The 20,336-nt window shown below is 39.8% G+C and overlaps 1 protein-coding gene across 9 annotated transcripts in view; it reads right to left on the bottom strand.

The window, feature by feature from the left end:
* The window catches only part of GTDC1 (glycosyltransferase like domain containing 1), a 210,633-nt gene that overhangs the window by 51,891 nt on the left and 138,406 nt on the right, over positions 1-20,336 (bottom strand). For all 9 annotated transcript variants that reach the window (XM_062005031.1, XM_062005028.1, XM_062005027.1 and 6 more), the window contains one exon: positions 10,841-11,200. In XM_062005031.1, the coding sequence (XP_061861015.1) occupies positions 10,841-11,200 (360 nt within the window). The remainder of the gene's footprint in view (positions 1-10,840; positions 11,201-20,336) is intronic.

The raw sequence follows: 20,336 nt of genomic DNA, 5'->3' as shown, positions 1-20,336 counted from the left end.
AGCTAACATAACTCATCCTTCTTAGACTTGTGAGGCTGCTGTCTCCATGGATGAAGCTCCTAAGCAGGAACTTTCTCAGCAACAAGACTGAGGCTTGAAACTCATTATTCAACAAGTTTCAAGTAACTACAAATCTCACCCTTTTCAGAATAAGGAATCAACTCAGCTCACTGGGTCAGTTTCTGCACAAACACAACTGAGAAAAAGGAGATATTAGAGGATAAAGGGAAGGAAAAAAGGGGTGAAAACATGGAGAAAAAGAAAGCAGAGGAGGGGAAGATAAAGAGAAGAATCAACCAGTTGCAGCGTGGTAAGAAGAGGAAACTAATTAAAATGAAGGAAGAAATATACCCCCACTGATTATCGTTGAAAATAAAGAACATTAGATCATTTGCTTAGGAAATATTTGTCTCTTGGGGGATATTTGCATGCTTTGGCTAGGGGTGTTGTGAATTACAAAGGGGGCTGGTGGCATTGTCTGCTAAGTTTGCCAGAGACGACTTATTATAAAACCTCTTCTGTCCCTGTTTTATGTCTTTTCCCAAGACTGAGGTTATCTTGGATATAATCTTTTAGAAAAATTCTGACACAAGTTCTCCAGAACACCCAAAAAATATGATTAAAACCAACCAATCGATCGCCCTACCCAGTAAAAACTGTAAACCATATCTCACATACATTAAATCTCAAATAATCATCTGTTTTAAGTATTTGAACCTCTTACTGGTTTACAGTAAGAACAGAATGCTTGGATGCATTTGAGTTTGAGTCAAAGATGTGCTTTTTGTTGAATCTGTTGGAAACCTTCCCAAAATTGTAGCCAAGCCTTTGAAATATTTCTTTTTGTGACTAGTCACTGAATGATTCATGTGTCTTGAGCACACCTTAGGCTAAAAGCCGAGCAAGACAGTCCTACTGTCACAAGTTAGGCTGCAAAAACGCAGGCAGGATCTAATATCTGAATTGAAAACATAGATCTTGTCTTCACTTTCAATGATTTGTCCATTGGATTTGGAATAAAATGACTGGACTTTGCAGAATAAAGAACTGTTTTATGTTCATTGAAAACAAGGAGTAACAAGAAAATGGAAGATTTGATCAAATAAAAAAGAAGAGATGGGCTGCAAAGGCAGAAAGATGTAGTGGCAATCTGTGCTCTTCTAGTTCAACTGAGAAGCAGATACAGACCAGAAAAAAGCAAAGGGGATAAACAAGATCTGATTCATGCAAGAATAGCATGGAAAAGAAACTGTGAACTGAGTGAGGGAGATGGGGAAAAGATTCAACACAAGGTCAGTTTGCATGGGGAAAACTGTGAAAGCAGTATAAGAGACCAAGAGGACAACACAGACAGGTTGGATAACAGGGCTTAGTAGAAAACAGGGACCAGTGTGCTCTAGAAGGCCTCTTGCACTGGCAGGGAGTGAAATAATGGACACAGAGAAAGGCTGAGAAACTAGAGTGAGGTACAAATTCACTGTGCAAGGAGACTAATATGCAGGGATGCCCAAGAAATGGAGCCTGGCAAAGACAGAAGGAAGAGGTTTGAAAGAGAAAGGCCAAGACCAGCTCAGGTAGAGGAAACAGAAAAGGATTGCTTTGATAGCAGTAAGTGGAAGAGAGTGAGCCTCAAGCAGACTCCATAGTCCCACCAAACTGCCACACATTACTGCTCAAAGGCTTGAGTTTCACAGTGGTACAGATGCCATTAAATGAGTTTATAGTTATGGAAAAGAGGGAGCCATGTGCACAGGAGCTTTTATGGCAAAGTGGGATATACTTGTTCCAAACTTCTATATTCTTGAGAATATATTCTATATTCTTCTATATTCTTCAGGTGATGCAGTTGTAGTGTTACAGTAACTCAAAATCAGGTTTTCAACCATGGCTAAAGCATTTATTGTAACAGGCTTCAGAGGACTGCACTAAAGTGGCTGCTGCATGACTGTGTGGATAACAGAGGGAACGAAGAAGGAAGGTTTCAGCACATGATATTTTAAGAACAATCTTGATGTTATTTAACTTTTTTTTTCTTATACTAAAGGAAAGAGGTACATCAGAGTACAAAATCATCCCATGGGGAAGAAAACCACTCATGGGGCTTGGATTCTGCTTTTGTCACGGGTAACAGAACTCTTACAATCTGGTACAATGCTTTACTACATGCAACTCAGGACAGATGCTGCTTCAGTCTTGACTTTATAGGAATGAAAACAAGGGTTTACACCAAATTGCTCTAAATAAAATGAGAAGCAGAATTGAGCTACAGAGTCTAAAGAAAGAAAAAAAGAGTGCTATGGAAGCGAAAGAACTGTGTAGCTGGGGAAGCAGTGAGAAAAGAAAGCAGGTTTATTTTAACATGATTCTTTCTCAGCCTATTAAGTTCTCCAGTATCAAAATGAAGTCTGCTAAAAGTTAGTAAATAAAGGCTTTCAGGAGAGCTTTATTAAATCACTTATGACTTATCAAGTTAAAACTCCCACTCAGATATCTTAATAAAACTTTCAGAGAATATATTTAATTTTCCTGGAAATCAGAAGCCAATTACTAACTACAGGAGTTACTGTTGGCTACACCACTGATCAGCTTCCTTTAAACAGAGTATTTACCAACAACTTGAATTAGTCTTCAAAGTTTCGGTTTCTGAAGGTCAAATAACTATGTAACTGCTTAATAAAGAAGCAAAGAAGTACCTCTAAATATCTCCAAGCTCTGATGGGCTTATATTCTGCTCCTTAGGTGAGGTATTAGCAAAGCTTATTTATTTTCATTTCCAAGGCTTTTATTTGCTCATTCCCTTGTGGTAAAGCTGATTTCCATGATGATTCCCTTCTTAATTTTAATACCCTTTTTACTCATCATATAGACATAAGAATTTTCCATAAAATAATGAAACCGTTCCAAAGGAAATGAAGACAACTAGGAGAGGGAAGTCAACTACAGCTCACTTCTTCTTTGCTTGTTTTTGTTTCAATTAATTGATCCACTGTCATATACATATATGAAAGATTTTTTTTTTTAATGAAAGGAAAATAAGGTTAATTAACATAAAACCCCTCACTCCTTGAGACGCTGAATGTTGTATTTTATCCATGCTGCCTTAAGTGCCTTGATTTCCCAGTAATGACCTAGTTCTCCTAATGAGTAACATTAACCCCTGGCTGTAGCTGTCCAGGACGTAATTGTCAACTGGAGCTGAAATAGGAGAGTTTGCCGATCAGCAGGTATGTGGTATATTAACTCATGTCATTTCAGACCCTAATAAATAAATCTGTTGCTAAGGAAACAGGAACATCATCTGTATCACTTTTTTTCTCTTTCCTCCCCCCTCCCTCTTTAAAGGAAACTGCCTTCCACACCGAGCTTTTAAAGAAGGAAATTAACTACATGTAACTATAATTAGAAGAAATGTCGTTTCTCATCTCAGAAACATATCTACATTAATGAAAAAAGGCATTCAAACAGAGGACTGCTTTCTACCGTGACCAGGGTAACTGAAGTTATTTCCCTCAACTGAGGGAATGCAATTTGAAGTACACATCCGAGTGAGAAGGGACATCAAAACATTTTAGCTCTTTGGATTTCTGAGATAGTTCCCCTTTCTGTTAGTGCACTGCTGATGCCAGCTGAGCAAACTGCTTCTGCTAATCAGGAGCCCAGGCAATTGAAACCATAGTAGAAAAAAACCCACCCACTCAAACACCTTCACTATCCTCTGTGAATCCTTCGATGTGACTGGCAAACATGCAACCTTTTGGAAAACTCAAAAATACCCCTTTGTCAGCTCATCAGATTTACCTGATAATGAAAATGTAAGTATATGATTTAAACATAGATGCTCTTCCCTGTCCCATGGAGCCAGCCAGATTCTTCCACAGGAAAACCAAGAGGAAGCTGAAGCAACACAAATACATCTCCAAAGGCGGATGTGATTTGGTGAGCAAAAGCTGGTAACTCACTTTCTGCTCTGTTCTCTCCGTGTCTAAAATCAGATCCTGAATACTCCTGTTTGAGACTAATAGATTCAAGGTTATGAAAGGCAAAGCATATACAAGTTGAGGTAGTACAAATATTCTCATGCTCCCTAAGGCATGGGAAGGAAGATCTTGATACTCTGCTTGGGGATGATGCACCGCTGAGGTCTCTTAGCACCTCCTAAAATAACCCTGGTTACTTTATGATTCCCGTGTGGAATCAACCTGTGTTTCCTGTGATCTCAAACACTAAGACAAAAGGATTGTAGGATTAGGTGCCTGGCCTATTATTGATGTGGAAGGCAAGGAGCTGTCTGGTGGGAGTGCTGCCTGGCCAGTCTGGCGGGAGCCGGGAAAACCCGCTCGGCTTTGACCCTACTGAAACTCGTACCCAAACGCCTGCAGTCGCTGTGTCAACGCAGCGTCAGTGTCACACCCCTCACTTAACTCCTGCCATTCTATCACAGGATGAAGTATTTGCCTTATAGTTTTAAAAACTGATAGGTTTATGTTTTGTGACGACATGACAGTTCTGCTGAACTCCTATTTACTCACACCTGAATCAGAGGTCAGGTAGGAAGTGAACCGAAGAGAGGCTCGTAAGGTCAATTATTGCTCTTGGAACACTTACTATAGGCTCTGCCCATACTATAAATATACCAAATTATTCAAAATTATATCTAGCTTTTGAGGTGAAGAATGTAGATGTAATACAAAGCCATTTTCAAAATCAGAGCTGTCTTCTCCTCTGCACCATCAACTTCTTAACATCCTTTGAGGAAAAAGTGCTATAAGATGGTAAAAATGATACTGTGATGCCCACCACAGCAGGAGAACTTGAGAGTTCTTCATTACATGCTGAACATTCCTACAGGCTCTTACAAACAGTGATCAAGGAATAGCACATCTTCTACTAGAAGGGTTCAATACTCCAAGTCCCTGGCCCTGGGATGAAATTCCACGGTTAGGATTTCACTGAATGAACCACCAAAGAATGGACACTTTCAAACTGCTCTTCCAGTTAACACTTAAATCTGAACTTCTCAGAGTCTTTCATCGACTTCCTTATTTGCTACTCATAAAAAGCTACAATTTAGGGGCACTCAAAGGAGCTTTCTAGGTGGAGCACTGATTCTTTCATCTTTTGCTGTCTTACCATAACAGCATCTTGATGGGATAAACATTGGTCCAAAATATTCAACTGTGTGAGAATACTCACTCTATTCTCAAATCTCTATTAAATAGCTTTGAATTCTGAACTCAAAAGCAAACAGCAGCTACACAAATTCTGTATTGCACTGCCAAGGTGAAGAGGAAAAAGGTGCTGCTGTTATAAACCCAGCCTTTCCAGGCTCCTCTGCCTTGCAGCTCGCAGAGGACTTGTGCTCAGCTCACTGATGAAGTGCTGCCCCATCACAGTCGGCATAACACTGCACCATCTGGGACAAGCCCTTTCCAAGGACTTGCTCCTGAGTGAAGAGGACCAGGTCCTCACAGTGGGCAGCTACATGCACAGCACATAGTGACAACAGAACTACCTTTCCTCCATGGACTCATTTCTTCAGCTCTTTGGTGATACTCTACATTAAGAACAGGCCACTGGGCACCACACTATCTCTGTACACACCATTTTCCCTTACATCAGAAACCTTCAGATAATTTTTGCAATCTAGATTTTTTCTTCTGAATTTCCTCATCGTGACTTCACGCTGCCGTTGCTCCCACTGCCGTATCTCCTGCCCCATGTCCTTCCCCACTCTCTTGTCACACGCTGCTACTTACGACACGAGATAAGGGGCTTATCTGATCTTCCACGTGAATTGATAGTCGCTACTTGTTTGCATGTGTGTGTAAATTCTTGCAGATTCTCTGTATGATCTTTTATCACACCCATACAATTAGGGGAAGAAGAATTGATTTCTTGACAACTTTCTCTTATCAAGTCTTTAACTGCTGAGATGAGACAGAGCACATAGGGAAAAAAGAAAAACCATAAGGCTCGGGTGAATGCCTTGAGTTAAAAGCAGCACTGTTGGTCTTCTCCATGAAAGAGAGAAGTAGAGAGGTTCCAATCTCCTAATGAAATTATGTGTGCGCCACCTGGGTGATGTGACTGTGGTTGGGGTGCAGCAGGCTTGCTGCTTTGCACGTCCACTGTCATGCTCACAGGTAAAAAGAATAACGGAATCATAGAACAGTGGGGTTGGAAGGGACCTTTAGAGATCATCTAGTCCAACTCCCCTGCAGAAGCAGGTCAAACTAGATCAGGTCCCATAGGAACATGTCCAGGTGGGTCTTGAAGACCTCCAAGGAAGGAGACTCCACACTCTCCCTGGGCAGCCTGTGCCAGGGCTCCCTCACCCTCACAGTAAAATAGTTTTTTCTTATATTTAAATGGAACATTTGTGTTCCAGATTCATCCCATTACCCCTTGCCCTGTTGCTAGATACCATAGAAAAAGGAGATGAGAAAAACACTGGTGTATCCATATAAAAAGTTAGAGCTGGCTAGTTTTTGGGGAGGAGAGGAAGACCATACCACACCAGTCACTGTGAGGGTGAGGGAGCACTGGAAGGGGCTGCCCAGATGGGTTGTTGAGTCTCCTTCTCTGGAAACATTCCAAACCCACTTGGATGAGTTTCTGTGTGACCTACTCCAGGTGGTCCTGCTCTGGCAGGGGGGTTGCACTGGGTGAGCTTTTGAGGCCCCTTCCAATTGTTAAGATTCTGTGATCCTGTGATGTCCTTAATATACTCACTCTTCACCAAATAGATATTTTATCACCTTCCAGTAAAAAGCTATGGGACACAACGAAGTTCTGATCAAATGTGGGAACCCTGCCCATCAATCACCAGAACTTTGCTCTCCCTTTCCAGCAAAACCCATTTGCACAAAGGGAAGAGTAATTCCTTGGCATAGGCCTCACAAGAAAGCAGCTCGGCAACCCATCGCAGCCTTTTTATCTGGATCTTTGGCCATAACTCATTTCTATTAGCAGCGCCTTGCTATAGATGTTTATAACAAAACATTAAAGACCGGGTGAGAAAGGAGAAAACAAATTACTCTGCGGAGAACCTAGCAACTCTGCTAAAATACTGTCAGTTATTTATCTGCTGTCGGCAGAGGTTGCACACTGTAATCCCCGACAGGCTCGGATTCGGGGGGGATGGAGGGAAGGGGCAGGGATTGCACCGACGGGCCTGTTCTCATGCAAAGACATTTTAACACCCATTTAAAGCGAGAAGGTGTCTGCTAGAGGATTTCACTTTGGATTTTGATGCATTTCCAAGCAGGCAGGGCCTATGTTGGGTTGACTTAGTGGGAAAGGTGTTGGGGCCAACGCCACAGTTTAGGTCGGCAGCGGTCTCCACGAAGCACTAACGCGATGAGGTCAGCAGCACTTCGTTTCGAGAGGTTTTCTGTAACAACAGCATGACTTCACCAAGAGATATTTTTCTTTTACGGTTTAGCCAAAGGGTTTTTTTTTTGTTGTTGTTAGGTGAAAAGGAACACAGGAACATTGGGGGGATGGGGGAGAAAAAAAATCAGATCTGCCTCTTCTATTATTTTTCTTGCGAAATGAAAACCACATGTAAATCATCAGGGTAAGACAATGGTCGTTAAGTATTATTGTATAGGACAATATCTGCGAGCGCTTCGTGCTGGAATACAAGCAGGATCCCATTGCCAACGTTTTACACACAAAAACCCCCCTCGCACATTACAACACTTGGCTAAAATTAGTCGGCCGTCCGGAGAGGCTCGCGCTAGGCCTAAGAAGGGGATGGATGCCTTTAACTGCTGATGCCTCAATAAGGCACGGCGGTGCCTTTCGCCTCTAATAAGGCAATGAGTGCTTATTTTTGGCTCCGTGGCGCAGCAAAGGGGCTGCTCCCAGCCCCCTGTTTTCACCTGTGCCACGTGAGCTGAGGGTGTTTGGCTGTTTGGCAAATGTTACACCGGCATCTTAATTTTTCTAATTCATTATTCGTCGATTAGAAAAAACCTGATTTTTTTTGTTTTTATGAGTGAATTTACATAAATCAGTTGCTAAAGCATCCTAACACTAAAGGGTAAGGAGTTCAGCCTGGAAGATTTGCATGCAGCATCCTCAGACGAAGGCAGGCGCTTTCGATTTCCATCGAGAGCCTTGCTGCGCTGGAACTCTAATGGGCTTAGAACAGTAAATTTTGAAGAAACTGATTGCTGCCCCCGTAGCTAGTAAATGCCTGCCTGGACCCAGTGGCATTTGAAAAAAGTGTTTTATCATAAAATTATCCCAGCAGAGTCCATTCTGCAAGATAACATCATCATCATCATCATCATCAGTACTCCATGCAGGACCCAACAGCTCTGGCACAATATTGCCAGTCATTTATCTGTTGTCAGCACAGGTTACACACTGTAATCCTTGACTGCCTCGGAATTAGAATGTCTTTGATGTCCCCACAAGAGTTTTTTGCCCGAAGGCTTTACCAATGCTCGGCGGCTCAGTGTTTATTCCTCGTAATCTTCCTCTCATCTCCAGGCTAGCAGTGACAGATGGTTATGGGCACACAATAGTATTAAGAGTTTGATATTTTTTTCCCCCCCTATTTTTTTTTTTATGCTGTGCTCTCTGTACAACAAATAGCTATCAGACGCGGGCCAGAGAGCTGACATGGCTCGCTTAGGTAATGGCAAACAAACAGCTCGGGTTGATGCTTTCTGTCATTTTCCCTGCTAACCCTGCTTGTTTTCATTGTATACTCTCAAAGATAAACTATATTAACCTTATAGACTGTTATTAAAAAGATATATCTATATGAGCATAAAGTGCTTTTCTTTTCTCTTTTTCTTACTCTTTTGATTATGAAAGTAATACTGCTGACATATTGAACAAATATCGAATGTCAACATAAATTTTTAGTGTGTGATAATATTCCCCTTCATATAGCTGTGTGTCAGGCGGGAACCCATGGATGATGCATAGCAGTAAATAACCCAAACAAAATTAGTTCTCTTGTCAGCTTCTACCTTGTATGTCCCCAGGCATCAGTAAAATTGACTGCACGCTAGATTTTCAAAATTAGCCCTAATGTTAGCTGTGTGTCTGGCAACCTCCAAGTTTCCAATGTTCTACTATATTACCCGTAAGGATGAATGTGTTACTTTTATATTTTGGCATTTGCTCTTGCTGATGTGGCTTTTTTTTTTTTTTGCCTCTCTTCTCCAAATTAAAAATAATTTAGCTTTAACAATAAGTATGTGCACGAGTACAATGCTGCATCTCTTTAAGCAACTAACTTTAGGCGATTAAATTAAATTAAAGCAAAAATATACGCAGAAAGAAAAGGAATTATTCCATTTAATATTGTTGATTTTATTACTTAGCTTTGTGCTGTTTTATGCAAACTACGGAATGAAATGGGAAATATTTTCTTCTCCTTTGCTCCTTCTGAATGCAACATTTGGAATAATTTAGGTTAGCATCCAAAAAAAAAAAAAACCCAAAATCAAACCCTGAGAAAAAAACCAGCTCGGCTTCATAAAACTTTTTATAACTGGTCATCTTAAAAAGATGCATTTTTAAAGTGTGGTCTTAAGTGAAGGGAGATAAAATCCTTCAAAGAAGAAAAACGACACTAAGCTTCCTATACTTTCCACACCAAATGAAAACATGCAGCATCTCTCCCTTCGATGCACTAAATTTTAACATAACCTATGAGAACAGAGAGCATTTCAGCGTTAGCAGGGAAACATGATTAAAAATAAATGTGGCTCCCCAAGAAAGGCTGTGTCGGAAGTGTGAAGTTGATTAAACAAATCCAAAGACAGATTCCACATCAACTTCCAATCCCTAAATTTTATGTTCAGACATTTAGAGTCAAAGATGAAAATCCCTTTAGGTACCAGATGCTGCAGATCATCTGGGAGAGCTTCTGGAGTTTTAATGTGCTGGAAGTCAAATCCCCTGCAAAGGCGATTTGCCCTGTCGGTGCGGTGTACTTATTGCTTCACCTGAAAACAGTTGCTCTCGGAAAATCTGACCTACTGATCGACCCAGCATCTCTGCAATAAACAGACTATAATCTGTGGATGAAGTGAACTCTAATCAGGCCACATGCAGATTAAACAAACTGCGAGGAATAAAAACTAGATTAAAATGTTCGTGCCCAATACCGGAAGATTATCAGGACATTTTACCTCTTTAAATCCTAATTTATGTAGGAGTCAAGCTAAAGTTTATATGTTTTTAGCGATTATGTGCCATGGTAGATTTTCGTCCGTTCAGAGAAGATTCAGAGATCAGGTATTTGTGGTAGTAGTTGGAAAAATACTGTTTCACTGTTAATACATTCAAACAGGCTTCCTATTTATGTAACGCTGAAAGGGTGTTTTTAAAAGGCAGACAGTAGGTTAACATCAGCTGTCCGCTGTCACCATGTATCTTTACACTTAATCACTTCCATTAAAGTAATTAAGATAATTTAAATAACATTAGATATTAATTGTCATCTGTGGTTTGCTTTAGATGAAAAGCGAGTTACCGGAATTATGCTTATCGTTCCAGCAGCAAGGGCAGCTTTTTCTTGGGCAAAACCAGAGGAATCATTAAATACGATGGTTAAACGTCTGGTTAGAGTTACTGAACTACACATATTGAAAGAAATTACTCTGAATCATCAGATGTTAGTGATGTGTCTCTTTCCTCTATGTGTGTGTGTGCAATCAGATGTCAGCGATGTGTCCTTTTTCTACGTGTGTGCACTGCCGGTGTGTGTTTAGGAAATCATTTTAGACTTGACAGAAGTCACAAAAAAAGGGATCAAACCAAATTCATAAATCGTTTGAAGGTACAGTATTTGGATTTGTTCACCACTTACCACCTGTGAGGCCAAGCAATGTGTATAGGTCTTTGCTGATAGTCCTGTCCACTCAAGATATTAGAGAGGTTAAAAGTCAGATGTTGCTTATCTTCTTCTTGACAAGGATTTGTACTTTCTGATACTTCAGATTTGTTCAGTCTCCCCGGTGTTGTTAATGGGGAAGGCAGCTCCTCTTGCTGTGTGGTATAAAGTCCAGGCTGAGCTTCACAAAGTCCAGACTCATGATGTGTGTTGCTGTTTTTCATTAAAGCTTTGCTGTTCTGCTGGCCAGGCAGACCCTCCAATTGATAAGCATCTCCATGTCTTTTAACACCAATTACCTTTTCCAAATGGGCAAGCTTATGTTCTGGCATGAACCTGTTAGGAAAAAGAAGAAGAAAAAACATCTATGTTGTGTTTATGCTGGATTTCAGTTTCACCTGGAAATTGTCAACTAATTAATAGCAAATAAGAAGACAAAACATGGTTGATATTTTGCTTCCATCCAAGCAGCAACTCCACTAGCATTCAGTAAATGATACACTTATATATACTAGTGAATATGGTATCTGTGAAATAAAATAACAGGTTCATTGGCCGAGATGCCAAAGGCCTCCACTGAACCACATAGCTACTAATTGCACATGCCTCAACAGAGAGAGCAAAACTATTCACCTGCTAAAACAAAATGGGAAGTAAACACCTCTGGGAAGTAAAAAGGCAATTCTGACAGTAAAGTCTTGGCATTTTTGCCAGCACTAGACCTATGATTGCTGGCAAATATCAGTCAGAGTGGTGTTCAACCTAATCTGGAGTTTAGTCTTTGTCTAGCAAGTTGTTTGATCACAGGCCAACAAAAGCTACTCAGCTCTTTGTTGTCTAATAACGTGGGCCAAACTCGTACCATGACCTGTTTGTAGGTCTTCTTACCCAACTATCTCTATAGTGACCAAATGAAATACCAATTGGAAAAGGATTGAGTTGTACATCCATTCGTAGAACAATTGCAACTACTCCTATGCTGTTTCACATGAGTGAGTAATGAACGTCAAGGTGGGGAAACTGAGGCAGAGCTCTCATGACCTTCCTGAGGTACCACACACAATATTAGAAGCCATTGGCACATCTATTCATGCTGCAGAAAGCCTTTCCCAACAGCACAGCTATACCAAACTCAGTTTTTTTGTAATACATGAAATGCAATGTTTTGTACAGATCTAGTTTTACTATTTGATTTAAAGTAGCAATGAATTACAGTCCTTGCCCAGGAAACACTCAAAACTCCTTCATTCAAACATGACTCTCTTAAATTAATACAGAGAGGACTACATGCACAGCCACCATGGGCTCCTCACTCTAAATGCCTGCCTGGACCTCAAGCTAATTTACCCAAATACTATTTACTTACAGGCCTTTCAGGACGATTATGGTTCTCCCAGATAAGTAGAGACATTTAAATTTCATGCTTCCTTTTAATTTTCAAATGTTTATGCACTATAGCCTGTTTATTGAACTGTTTACTAAAACCAACACTTGCTCCACTTTATCAACCTCCTCCACAGTTCTTCAGAGTTTTACTCCATCACAGTTTGTTACTGGGCTGTGAACAAAACACTCTCTTCCCTCTCTGTCACAAGAAATATTCCTGAAGGCTGGGATCACCCACTTTGCCCTGCAATGGAGCACCTTTAAATGCAAACAGATCCTTTTTCTTCAAAATCACTACCAAAATACAAACACATAAGGGAGCTTTGCTGCAGTCGTACTCTTGACTATTTGCTTTGAGAATTTTTCTCCAAATCCCTAAATCTCCTTTCCTAAGGCAGTATAGTGAGTAACTGTTCCATGTAATGGGCATTCTTTGATTTGGCTTGCTGTTCCTTGGCATGTTATTTTCGTATTTATCTACAAAGATACATTTTCAAGCCACCGACCAAATCACCTACGAGATCTTTTCCCTCACTGCTCACCATCACTCATTGCAGCTGCTCTGTAGATGCAACCAGAAAAGTTCAGTCAGGTTCAAACAGCCTCCCAAACGAGCCTGTGTTAAACCATTCCCACCTCAGTGACTTAGCCACCTTCAGATTCTCAGAGCATAGGAGTATAAAAGTTCATTCTGGCTGAATTCCACATATACATGCTCTTAAGAGTTAATTTGGCATTTTTACAGTCTAAGTGGAATCCTAAAAGTGTCCAGTGGTGGCTCCTCTGAAGCACGGACACATGCCCACAAGGATATACTTCTATATAGTTATGCATAAGAAAAGCCGAAGGAGAACTACGTTAAGGAATCTTCCCCAAACCACCAAGTCTGTATCTGAACTGAGAGGATTGGTTTATAGAATCATAGAATGGTAGGGGTTGGGAAGGACCTGTAAAGATCATCTAGTCCATCCCCCTTGTCAAAGCAGGAGGATTTGGAAACCTCCCGAGAAGGAGCCTCCACACCTTCCCTGGGCAGCCTGTGCCAGGGCTCCCTCACCTCAACAGTGGAATAGTTTTTTCTTAAGTCTAAATGGAACTTTTTGTGTTCCAGCTTCTTTCCATTACCCTTTGTCCTGTCACTGGCTACAACAGATAAAAGTGCTGCCCCAGCCTCCTGACACCCACCAACCCAAATTCAACTAACAGATTTTGAAAAATCTTTGCCATAAAGAAGAATTGCTTGACACGTGAGAGGTCAGCAGGCTGCACCCCTCCCTGCCTGTCTTTAATCTCCCAGCCAATCATCCATTCAGTGCATCATTTCTATTTCTGAAGAGGTTTTCTTTTTAGTTTTCAGCCCTTATAAATCTGATCCATCACTGCAGAATTTCTAATATTATTAGATAAAACTTTGCCGATCTCTCTCTCTGGAATAAACTATTTAATATCCTTTATTTAAGACATGTGTGTGCAATCAATTCCGTGGGTATTTACTTGTATTACACACAGAGAATTCATCATCTTGACAATTTTTAAAAGTTTTAGAACACCATTTCACTTAACAGTTTGAAAAAAAAAAAAGATTTATTTGATGGTTAACTTTGGAACAAGTTATCTGCATTAACTTCCATTGTTTTGGCATAAAGTAGTTCTGTATATTTTACTAACAACAGTGGAGACATGATAAAAGATGTAGGCAGAGAGCCATAAACAGCTCTCGCTGCAACCCACGGAGTTCGTGTAAAGGCATTAATTTTTTGGACTTGGATTGGAAGAAGGCTCTGTGCTCAGCCACTTGGATTTTGCTAAATACAGCCATGTATAAAACCTTCTACCTGAATATAACAATTTCAACTGCCGAAAGACCGTTGTAAATCTTATGTAGTATAAACTTGTCCACATGATTGGAATGATATAATGGATATTGTAGTCTCTAACCACTAGCTAATGTTCTTTATGACACTTAAATAAATGACCTGAAAATAAACTAATAACAACACGAAATCTTCTCAACCTGTTCGTGGTGCATTTCCCAAAAGCATGCTGGAGAAAGACAATGTCTAGTTAGCACATTTTTTGTGTTTACATTTTTTTTCCACAGCAGCTATTCTATTTTTCCTTATCCAGACTCACATTAATTCTTCATTTCTGCCACCTTCCAGAGTCATCTCTCCATCCAGTACCTGCCCAGATCTCAGTGATTTATAAACATCAAGAGCTTGCACGACTCCTACAACACCATACAGAAGTCTATAATCTGGAGTAAAAAGTCTAAAGAAGTCTAAAATCTGGTTTTATTTAGAGCCAGTATCTACTCCCACAAAGATCTTTAGAGTTTTTTAAATCCTTGTCTAAAAGTTCAGAAGATAAAACCTCAGAGAGGTTGGTTATGGAACAGCAAGGCTGAGGCAGCAGCAGATACAGGCTTAGAAGATGAGATACAAGGAAGCAATTTTTTTCTGATGAAGGTGGTGAAACACTGGCACAGGTTGCCCAGAGAGGTGGTAGATGCCTCATCTGTGGAAACATTCAAGGTCAGGTTGGATAGTGCTTTGAGCAACCTGATCTGATGGCAGATGTCCCTGCTTATTGCTGGGGGGCTGGACTAGATGACCGTGAAAGATGTCTTCCAACCCAAACTATTCCACGATACTGAAAGTACACGCTAGAGAGCTACCACAGCACATAGGTAGGATTTAGTTATTGAGGAGGGTGCACCATTTTTCTTGACTCTAGTTACAACACACACTAGTCATGTAAGAAAAATGTCACAGCACTCTATTTTTAATGCCGGAGAAGGATTTCATTGTTATTAACTTCTGGTAGTGAAACCTTGTACACGTGAAACTTTCCAGAAAAACATTATCACCAAAGCATACAAATATCAACACTTTCAACGGATTCCACAAGGCTCTGTCCTGTATATTTAAAAAAAGCCATGGAAAATGTTTTACTTTTATGCGTACTGCACATATGTTTAAACACCGAAAGTTCAGAACAAACAGTGAGAGACTCAGACATCTAATTTTAGTGTCACTACTTGTTTTCAAAGCTTTCAAACCTGTTTTTTCTTTTATTTATTCAGATTTCTTTTAGGATCTCTGGCACATTTAAGACTCAATTTTGGAACTTTATGATGACTTTTAAAAGAGCGAGCCTTGAAAACTCGCTTTTTTTGCACACTGGGTGTAGATGTTCGGTTCAAAAGATAAGAGGAGACTGCGGGGCATCTCATTAACATTTATAATGATGGATGTAAGGAGGTTGGGGCATCACTTTCTTCTGTGTGACCTGATCTTGTGGACCTGCTTTGGCAGGGGGATTGGACTAGATGACCTCTAAAAGTCTCTTCGAATCCCTGCCATTCTGTGATTCTCTGGCTTAAAAATTAAACTAAGTTAATATATAATTATAATAATAAAAATTACTAATAATATATATAATCTATAATAAAAATTCCATATACTAATAGTCATTGTTTCAATCTAAATATTTGTCATTTTGAGTAACAGATCTTTTTAAAACTTCTATATATTACATATTTTCATAGAATCATAGAATGGTAGGGGTTGAAAGTGACCTTTAGACATCATCTAGTTCAAACCCCCTGCAGAGGCAGGTCCCACTTAGATCAGGTCGCATAGGAACGTGTCCAGGTGGGTCTTGAAGACCTCTAAGGAAGGAGCCTCCACAACCCCTCTGGGCAGCCTGTGCCAGGGCTCTGTCACCCTCACAGTAAAATAGCTTCTTCTTATGTTTAAATGGAACTTTTTGTGTTCCAGCTTCTTTCCATCACACCTTGTCCTGTTGCTAGAGACCATCGAAAAAAGGGCTGCCCCAACCTCCTGACACCCACTATTTAGATACTTGTAAATATTAATAAGATCCCCCCTCAGTCTCCTCCATATTAAACAGCCCCAGTTTCCACAGCCCTTCCTCATAAGGAAGATTTCTTTTCACTTATGCCATGAACTCCTACTCTGAGGAAAATTCTGCACCTTTCCTTGAAGCAGACACGTGCATTCTCCCCAGCTCTTTCACAGCATGTTGCCACATTGCATTGTATGTGTTTGTTCACAGTACTACACTTGCCCTAATGAAAAATTACTTCTGGGAACTGGTTTCTTCTTCACAACACCAAGAGTCACTTCGGGCACCATTTTACTACAGTCAACACAAAAAGGATGGAAGGGCTACGATGTTGCTGCTCGATGAATAGAAACCATGTTAGAAAGATGAACTGGAGTGCTGGTTTCCATCAGATCAAATCATGTTCTGTGTGTTCTCAATGAGAAAAGATAATTGTTAAAAATGGATATAGGCTAAAGAAAAATACCTGAATTCGTAACAACTGACCTTTCTGTAACTGTAGTTACATTTGGAAGCAAAGACAAAGACAGTTCTGAAAGTGCAACTAGATTTTTTTGCTGTTGTTATTCCTTTGCCATTAAAAAGTTTACAAATAATAAAAGGGGATAGCCATAATGAGACAAATTAGAAACTTTCCCCAGGCCTTGGAGCTGGAGCACAGACATTTCAGTGCTGCTATGTCCTTCTTTAAACACCATCACAAATACCTCTTTGCTAAATATAGCATTTTTAGTAGACTCTATGTGACCTATAACAACACAGAGGTTCATGGAGAGCTTCTGTGATTCTAATACCTAGAGGTCATCTGGCTGACAATGGTTAGGATGGACAGTATAAATAGGAAATGCATCTCATTCCCACAATTACTATAGATATTCAGTAAATATATATACCATTTTATAAGTAAAATACAACCATGCACACATATTACTGGTCAAGCACTACACAAATACAAAAAGAAAGGTTATGAAAGAAGTTCTTTGGAGGCCAAAGTGCAACTGACAACTACTACATTGCTATATACTTGGGGTTTATATATATTGTGTATTTTATATGTAATATTGAAAATCGCCTGACAGCAGTAAAACTGATGCATTTATATTTACCTACTTATCAAATGCCTGCAATAAATGACAAAACTGAGACATTAGTCTCAGTTCAGTAGGTTTTTTTCTTGATTTGTTTTTCTTTCCCCCTTTTCACGTTTCGTTCTACAGTAAAAAAGAGTCGGGGAGTGTGGTCAGGTGCCCCAGAGCTGTGCTGCAGTATAAACCTAAAAGCTCAAAAGAAGATTCCCAATATTTAGAGAGTTTGATATTAGGGTTTATTGAAGTTGTCATATTCTTTCAGGGATCTAATTTCACTTTCTGATCTTTAGCAATGGTTGTAATTCTTCATTCAGAAGAGGGAAGAGATTACTTGTCAGCAATAATCTCTAACACACATAATGCCATATAAATATTAGGGGCTTATAAGCATGGACAAGGATTAGAAATGAAGAGAGAGAACAGAAAGAAAACCGAACAGAGCCAAGATTAAGCACTGGGAAGGGTATGGTAAAAGAAAATACAAGGTCTGCATCTCAGCTTGTCTTCCCATAGTGGTATATATATATTTTCCTGGCTAGAATAAGCAGGGTTTACACTGATTTCCCTGATTGTGAACTTCAGTATACAGAAATATGAAATATTATTTGAGATGTGACCACTGTCTTCTCTCAACTATCTTATCTCTTGCCAGACAGGGGACAGGGAATCATAGGTCACCTTGTGCTCTAAGTCCATCCAGCTGGACCGTTGCTCAGAGTCTCATCCAGTCAAGTTGTAATGATCATCAGAGGACAAGGATGGAGATTTCACACTAAAACATTAGGTGCAGTGTGTGAGAAATGTCACTGCTAGTAGCTTGCAGGAGGGACCACAAGGTGAACAACAACATGGAGAAGAGATAAAGCTGACAGCAGCAGCTGGACAGCTTTCTTTGTTTCATATCCTTACCAAAGATGGAAGTAATGGTAAGTAACCTATATGATAGGTACACCAGAGGAGGGCTATCACATGGCCCAACTACTCCCTGACAGCTCAGGCAAAATATTGCCATTTTAGCAACAAATTAGCTGAATATAACAACCCTTCTCACTCTGGAGGTGTGTCTGATTAGCAGGTGGGATCCAGAGATGCTACCAGAGAAAAGAGGCTGGATCCAGATCAGCTGCGGGTAGTTGGTTTTTGACTCAAGTGGTAAGTTGATCGGTTGGAGTGGGGAAGGAAGAGGAGACAGGTAGGAGAGGAGAGATGTCAACAGTAAAGAGAGTAGAAGAGAAACAGGATAATTCTCAGATTCCTCAAACCATAACTCACCTATTTTTCTGAATAATTTCTGAGCCAAATCCCTCAATGTCTTGTGTCCATATGTCATACTGCCAAAATCTCCCACATCTATTTAGCAATTATGCTTTGCAATCTCATTTCACTCTGATTCAACAACACTCCAATCAGTTTACTCTCCGAGATGTAGTATCTGTACCTCAGTATAAAGATGATGGTCATACCAATGTCTAACTTTCCCCTCAGTATTACATCTGAATTTCTAACAGTAAGATGATTGTAAAGCCTGCGTTCCAGATGACCAGGATTTGAACTGAAGTGTTCTTTGACTCTCATCCTCAAAAATAAATGGAAAGGTATTTTGGAAACACAAGCCTGAAGTGATACTAAGCAAAACAGGAGCACAAGGAGGTGAAACTACTCCAAAATAAATACATCACTGAAAGTCTAAGCTTTACTGGTTTTGAGTCCTCTGCACTGCTGCTCTTCTTGGACATCATTTAATCCAAAGGCATGTTTAGCCTAATCCAGTACTTGTGGGATTATTCCATTTTGTTACATATTTACTCCTGACAAATGACTTCAACAATATCTTAAGCGGTTTAGGTCAGCAAAAAAAGAAGTATCATATAGTGATTACTCTGCATTTTAATACTGGAAGGAAGCCTCTGGAACCACTGAAGTCAAAGGCAAAGCTCTCTTTGACTTCAAATGAGACTGAGTTTGACCCTCAGTATAGCATTTCTAAATCCACAACTTCAGTCCCCTGAAATCCTTAAACACTGAACTTAAGAATCTATGCGGCTGCAATTTCTAAGACTATTGTTCTCAACAAATGAAAAGGTGCTGATTTAAAAATTCATCAGAAAAATGGTAATGAACTACAATATGTATTTTATAATGCAGATGAAAATGACTTATGCATTATTTTGCACAAGCTACAAAAACATGAATTAATTGACAGTAATTTTCCCTATAATTAAACACCATGACTGTGTAGATCTGCTGCACCGACACTGCAAGGTAACAGATACACTTTTGGAGCCCTAAGAGTGCCCTTGATAACAACTGCCTGAAATTCAGAAACTGGTGACTTAACGTCTGCTTCTGCAGAAGTCCAAAAGAACAGAGAAGAATGTTAGGCTTCTGAGAATTGCAAGGTTTTCAAGGTTCTTTGGGATCCTAAAGGATTGGTCATGTTCATTAGTGCCTACTTAAAGAGAAAAATAAACCCAAACAGCTCAGCTCTTGAGTGCTTATTTAGAAAATGCAAATTTCACATATAGCTCCAAACAACACAGTATCTCTCCTTGCTAAAAAGAACTGGAAATGACTGTTTAGAAACTGATATCACACCTTAAATCATCTTATCTTTTCTTTCTTAAAAACGAAAATGAATAGCTGGATCCTGTAACATATAATTTCCTGTTTTTTGGTAATACTTCTAATCAGAATCTATAGGATGGATGTCCCCTTTAAACGGGCTGGTTTGTAACATACGCAATGCAGAAGGGAGTGCTATCATAACACTTCAATAGTTAAGTGACTTTATGAGAAAAATACTTCCAAATGTTTCCTAAAACCTTCCAAACCGCACCAAAGAACATTATCGTAATATTATGTTTCCCCATGGCCTCCAATATTTAAGCTTGCTATTCTCAAAATGATACTTGGAGGAACAAAATAGAGGTCTATGTAATGTATAAATTGTTTCTAGAAGAAAAGTTGCCTCTAAAATCACTCTGTATATGTCAGATATTTTACATTTTCAATAGCCTTTCCATATTAATTGAACAAATAGTGTGCTAGTGCTTCGGGCTGCACGTGAACAGCCTGTGTTTTTAAAACTGAACAGTCGCCGTGTGATCTTACTCACAGCAAATACTGAA

Source organism: Colius striatus, chromosome 11, assembly GCF_028858725.1.
Source record: "Colius striatus isolate bColStr4 chromosome 11, bColStr4.1.hap1, whole genome shotgun sequence".
In the NCBI taxonomy this organism is placed as follows: Eukaryota; Metazoa; Chordata; class Aves; order Coliiformes; family Coliidae; genus Colius; species Colius striatus.
The sequence above is the reverse complement of the archived record's forward strand: the minus strand, read 5'-3'. Positions and strand labels throughout refer to the sequence as shown.